The sequence below is a fragment of the Dendroctonus ponderosae genome, unplaced genomic scaffold, assembly GCF_020466585.1.
Source record: "Dendroctonus ponderosae isolate FM_Combo_2020 unplaced genomic scaffold, Dpon_F_20191213v2 Dpon_F_20191213_1, whole genome shotgun sequence".
In the NCBI taxonomy this organism is placed as follows: Eukaryota; Metazoa; Arthropoda; class Insecta; order Coleoptera; family Curculionidae; genus Dendroctonus; species Dendroctonus ponderosae.
The window spans coordinates 37,113,885-37,120,297 of NW_026017110.1; the positions used below are offsets into that span (position 1 = coordinate 37,113,885).

The 6,413-nt window shown below is 39.3% G+C and overlaps 1 protein-coding gene across 1 annotated transcript; it reads left to right on the forward strand.

The window, feature by feature from the left end:
• Nucleotides 1–698: 698 nt before the first annotated feature.
• On the forward strand, nucleotides 699–5,668 carry LOC109533031 (the record flags this gene model as incomplete). Its single annotated transcript, XM_048665010.1, is given in 1 exon segment — nucleotides 699–5,668. A coding segment is annotated over 1 exon segment (4,620 nt), but the record flags the coding sequence as incomplete, so codon positions are not given.
• Nucleotides 5,669–6,413: the final 745 nt, after the last annotated feature.

The window sequence follows — 6,413 nt, forward strand, 5'->3', positions numbered from 1 at the left end:
TTCCCACGCTCTGTGCTCGGCTCTGTTGGGTGGTCGCTTCAAAGACTTAAACTTTCAATAGTGAAAAGAGTAGCCGAGCACAGTTATGTTTTTGCCTTTTGCTCAATAGTCAATTGTTCCCTTCTGATTTCGCAATGCCCTTTGTAGTAGACATTTAGTATATAGTGCATTCTGTTAAGTGAACTACTTGGAAACGAAAATAATCACCAATTGCATCAAGGCTTTCACGCTTGTCATGAAATTCGAGCAGTTGTACCTCTTAGCGGGGTGTCTAAGATTCCCAATTGGCCCGACAGACACGGCTGATTTGGGACCTTAACGGGAATCTTTTACAAGGGCGTACCGTTTCAGGAATTCAGCATTGAAACGTAAACTTGGGCAATAACTGTATCCATTGTTTAAATGTTATTTGAACACAGCGATATGCATTTCTTGCATATGATTTAAAAGTTACACCAATTAGAGGCCTCAATATATAGTTGAAGAACTGGAACGTTTTCCGATTATTTGGAAACTGATTAGTATATCAATCAAACAGTTTATTATCAAAGTGTTTTGTGAATAACTCCATATATTCCTTAACATTAGAACTAAGGAAATTTGCAATAATTTCAAATATTTTGTGAAATATTTATTAGTAGTCTAGGCTATAGTATAAGTAAAATACATATACAAATTAATTTTTGATATCTTTTCAGGCATCCTGTGGTTCTGTTACTCAAATGTGTCGAGTACTGATGAACTGTCCGGAAATCGTTTCAATTGGATTGGTGTGGAATTCAGAGAAGCCTAGTTTAGACCATATCATGGAAGTTTTCTCCTGTGTGAATACTACGCTTCAACTGAAAGACGTTTTCAGTACAGTGACCGATTCTCGATGGGCAGAAACCACTACTCATAATTTAGTTGGCATGGTCACTTATTACGGAAAACATTATTCCACCTTTTTCTTCCACACCAAGTTAATGGAATGGATTTTCTTAGACGACGCTACAGTAAGAGACGTTGGACCTCGATGGGAGCAAGTAGTAGAAAAATGCAGAAGGGGAAAGTTCCAACCTTTACTACTACTTTATGCGACTCCTGATGGGACCCCTGTGAATGCGGAGTACGCGCCTAAATCGAATACTCCATTTTACACGGATAAGAACAAGCCTCCATTACCAATGGGAAATCAACAACTTTTACGAAGGTCTATTACACCCAGCCCTGAGAAACCGATTGTGGGAAACACTCGGCGCGCCATAACACCCAATCCCGAGAGCTCTACACTCAGTCAAAAACCTCCTTTTCCGAAGTCGTACAACGAATACCAAAATCTTTCGGTTATTCAAAAGAATATTAACATACCAAAAGACTCGATAGGATTTGATCAAGTTGATGAATGTGCTCAAAAATCACTGGAATATATTACCAGGAAATCTACAGATAGTGAAAACCCTACAGTGAATATACACAGAACATTAAGTAATGGTTCTTCATCTGGAGTTGAATCGGGCGTTTGCATTCCTGACCATCTAAACATACCTCGAAGAAGGGACAGTGGTAACTGGAGTAGGGACCGGAACAGTGCTTCGTCTGCTTCATCCACTACTATGGAAAATCCATATTTGTACTTAGTAGGGAAAGTGCCACCAGGAAGTCCGAATCGAACAAAAGGTGATGGAAATGGAGCCTACGATGCTGGATACGATTCGTACTCATTATCATCAAATGACAGCACCAATATGAACACAGTGCAACATATGATGAAGAGTGGCCATCTGGCTCAAATTCCTGAAGATTATAGCAACATGGTTCAAAACCAAAACGCACTGAGCTGTGATGTATTATGTGATGAAGCTGATGAGCTTCTTATTAAGTCTCGACAATTGGAGGACGCTCATGATCTCGTTTTGGCTTTGGCGTTGTGCAATGCCGCGGCAACCAAAGCTAGAGCTGCTATGAATGCTCCATATAATAATCCACAAACTTTGACTCTAGCACGGATGAAACACAATACTTGTATAATGCGCGCTAGAAGTCTACATAGGCGAATGACGCAAATGCAACCACAGAATAAAGAAAGTTCTTTAGAGATCCGACACACGCGCGAAGGCAGTAGTGGAAGCGGGCGGCATTCGAGACAGAACTCTAAAGATAAAGGACATCACTCCAGGCAAAGTAGCAGAGAATTACTTCTCCAACAAGACAAAGAAAAGTCGAAACCAATTAAGAGCATCGAAATATACGCAACACTGCCTAAAAGAAAGGATGTGCTGAAAGCAAAAATAAATGACATTAACATAGATGACGAAGAAAATATGATATATGTTAAGGCCCCTGGGCGAGAATCTCGGTTAATATTTTCTAGATCCAAAAATAAAGACACTAAATCTAAAGAAAAGCGATCGCGGAGTGAAGACAGAAACAAAATCAATAGAGGGGACTTTTCAATTGCGCCAGATCTAAGAGCTGCCCAAGATACTCTGAAGAAAGCGAAGGAAATCAAAGAGGAAAAAAAAGATAAAGAAGGAAAAAATAAAAAGCAACACAAAATAAGAAGGAAGCTTTTAATGGGTGGATTAATACGAAGGAAAAACAAAAGTCTGCCTGATTTAACCGATTCTAACGCTGAAGATCAATGTCAATGTCCTCGATCTGCCGATGACACGACCGTTGGTCTTAGAGCCAGTCCAAAAACACTAAATCAAGGCATGACGGGATATGTTTCCGAAGGCCATCTAGAAGTCAGTGGTGCCACATCCAATCCCAATCTTGAGCGAAGTAAATTGATGAGAAAAAGCTTCCATGGCAGTGCCGGCAAAATTCTTACCGTAGCCAAAGTGCCCCCACCTCCACCTTTACGGACTACTTCTCAACTTAGCCGGTCTAAGTCGAATATATCAGAAGTGGCCGATAAATGTCAGTTTAACATTTACGGGGATGTTAATATTTACCATAATTTAGCTCCTTTTAACCAACCTCAGGAGGAACAATCATCCATGTCGCTGCCATACTACGGACATTCAAACAGTTCCTATGATGATGATTCATATTCGCCTTCATCGCATATTGTTATTACCCAGGCAGAAGTGCATCATGAACATAGTGCGCAATCGGCCAACGCTGATGTCAGCAGTGGAGTGGACGAAGTGGACTGTTGCCCCTCTCAATGGGCACCATTAATGGACCTACCTCCTTATCCTAGTCCAAGTGGATCGGCTATTCATTCCCGACAGGCTAGTGAGGATTTTCCACCTCCACCTCCACCGTTGGACTTATCAGTTTTAGATGAACACCTCCCACAAGTTCAATTAAAAGAACAATGTTCTCTAAAAGAGGAACCCGAAACCTTGCTAGGTCAACTGCAGAATAAAAGATTGCAAATTCTCACCCATGAGAATGATAATAGAGTGCTAAAGCAGCCAAACATTTATCCTCAAAATAGCGTTCGATCCACCGGAGATACTTGGCTGAAGGAACTTCAGGCTAAGCAAGCTGTTTTGAGAACAAAACTTAATGAAAATGTAAGCAATTCTGATGGAGGGAGAGACGAAGTCAATACTCAGCGATTTGCAACAGGTGAAAATAAAGTAAAATCTGTTAAAGACTTGGCTTCTAAATTTGAAAATGTACTAGATGTTAGTAATGGGCAGTTAAGACACCAGGCAACTTTGCCAAAAGCAGTCAATACGAACAGTCAACCTATGTTTAAGAACAATGAGTACCATACTATTGCACCGGAACAAATTGCTGAAGAAATTCGAGAAGTTGAAATGATCACATCTGCTGTTAATAAAGTATTTGGAGACGACCAGCCAGAAAATTCAGATGAAAGTAAAAAACTAAGGCATCAAAAAAAGAAATCCGTTTCATTTTGCGACCAGGTTATACTGGTAGCCACAGCAGAGGATCAAGAAGAAGAAACTTATATTCCAAATCCTATTTTAGAAAGGGTGCTAAGATCTGCGGTTAATAATCCTGAAACTACTGCTATACGACAAGAACTAATGGCATTGAGAGATAAAAATGGCATTAATCAATCTCCTTCTATTGTTCCACAATCACCTAAATTAGCGAGTTCAAAACCAACAACCCTCACCCCGGAAATAATAGCAATGAATGAAGGACAAACATTGCCATTACGAAGGAACTCACTAGAAAACTTGTTACAAGAGACCAGTACACGACTTCCGCATCAGATGCTTTATAACGGGGAAATACCAATTGAGCAACGTTTTCTGTCTTTACCTCAATCACATCAGCCATATCAGCAAAACGTAAATTTACCACAACTGAACTCGGACGAACACTATTATCCATATAACGGCTATGGTCAAATGAATCAAAATTATCAATATCACAACACACAAAACAAAATTCAGAATTACAATGGTAATCACCAACAGCCTCAAAATGAATATTTAGATCCCCGATTACCCGAACACTTTATTTCTGCAAACCATCAGTCAAACTGCGAGCAAAGCAATGTGCAGTGCATTAGGCAGTCGCAGTATGCCGAAGTTCCGTATCATGAAGTTCAACATCAACAGCCCGTTCAGTATGATCAAAATTCGCGTATGCTCGAAAATATTGCCCCTCACCAAAGTCAATATTCACATTTGCCTCCACATGCTTACAGAGCAACTGAGCGGGTTCGCCAATCTCCATATCAATCAATTCCACACAATCCTATGCAACCCAATGTATATGGAGCTACTCGTCAAACGATGCGAAACAATCAAAATATCAATAACAATTACTCTTATTCATCTTCACCGAGAACCACTACTCATAGCCAACCGAATGTGCGCTATTCTACTCCAAGTCCATCGGGTTATCTCACTGTTTCCGCATCACCTGTGCCGTCTGTAAATTCTTGCAATAATTCTCATCAGAATCCCTATATATGCAACCCGAACTCGTCATACCAAAGAATTCCCCCTTTAAACGATCACCCTCAGAATATTCATTCAGATTTACAGCAATATCAGAAGCAAGTTTTGCATCCAGGAAGAATGGATGTATATCAGAGGGTACCGCAGCCACATACGGGCGAGCCTATTTATCCTGCAGAAACCAACCTGTCACATTATCGGGCACGTTCTCCAAAGCATATGTTTAAAAAGACTGTGAGTTTTCAACCCGGGACTAAAGGTTGCGAGTCTCCAATTCCGAAAGCCATAATTACGCCTATCGTAGTGAACAATGCTAACAACAGCATTCCCACGGACAAAACTAAATGCAGTTTATGTAGAAAGAACAATGTTGTAGCGTTAAATGTGTATTGTAAAGATTGCGAATTTTACATGTCTAGGTTTAAGCCGAAAACTTAGTCTACCGAGAAATAGTAGGTAAAGATAAATAACTACTGAAATTTGGAAAAGAGGGAAATTTTAAATTAAATGTTTTGTTGCATGATAAATTCAGTTTCTCCAATATAACAAACATTATAACTTAATGTAACATTGACATTTTTCAAAACGAAGCAGATTGTATAAATATAGAAATTCTAATGTGAAGTTTTATTGTTGTTTGCGTTGGTAGTTGTAGTTGTGCAAAATATATTTTATTGTTAAGGACAAGTGAGATCTCATTCCTAGGTTTGAAAGGATGTAATTAATAATGTATATTGTTGATGTAAGAGTACAACTTAAATATAAAAATAAATAAATTTGCAAATAAATATTTTGATTTTCATAGTCCCAAAACCTTTTCTAAAGGGGAGATTCACTTTGCTGGCCAGAAGCAGATTTTATGGCTTGATATATCTATGTAAAATGGGAGGCATCTATATACTACGAAATAAAATTCCCTTGCTGCAATGTCTACGAACAACTCGCCGCTGTTACCAAATCAAAAACAAAATACTGAAAGTTTTCTTCTTTTATGCTGTCGTGCAGCCTCACTATACTAGGATGCTGGAGGTTTCTACATATAAGGAAAACACCTTAGCAAACTAATAAAAATGGCTCCTAATTTTTAATAGAACTAATATAATACTTTATTGAACAACTTTCAATCGTCAACTCGTCAGCAACAGAACAATTACGAGTTTTTGATGTAAGCTAAAGCAGATTATTTTGAGATGGGCTAATTCCAGGAATTTCGAGGGCCGTTTCGACCCAATTAGCTCCCATCAGCTGGGTTCAGTCATCTAATTTACATCCACTCAGAGGCAGCACAATGCAAGCGCAAAATAATATATTGGTTTCGAGGGTACTATTTTAAGAGTAAACGTTCTAGTAAACTTAGCGGATTAGAGTTGAGCTCGAAATCGGCTCGGGCGTGACTAAGTTGATCCCGAAATCTGCACTTGCGTACATTAAAACATAATGTAACGGAAATGGCCTGGGGTACTCACGTTTGGAATGGGGGATCGAAATTCATGGTATTTCAGTAAATGGGAGCCCCATTTGGGCCCCATTTAC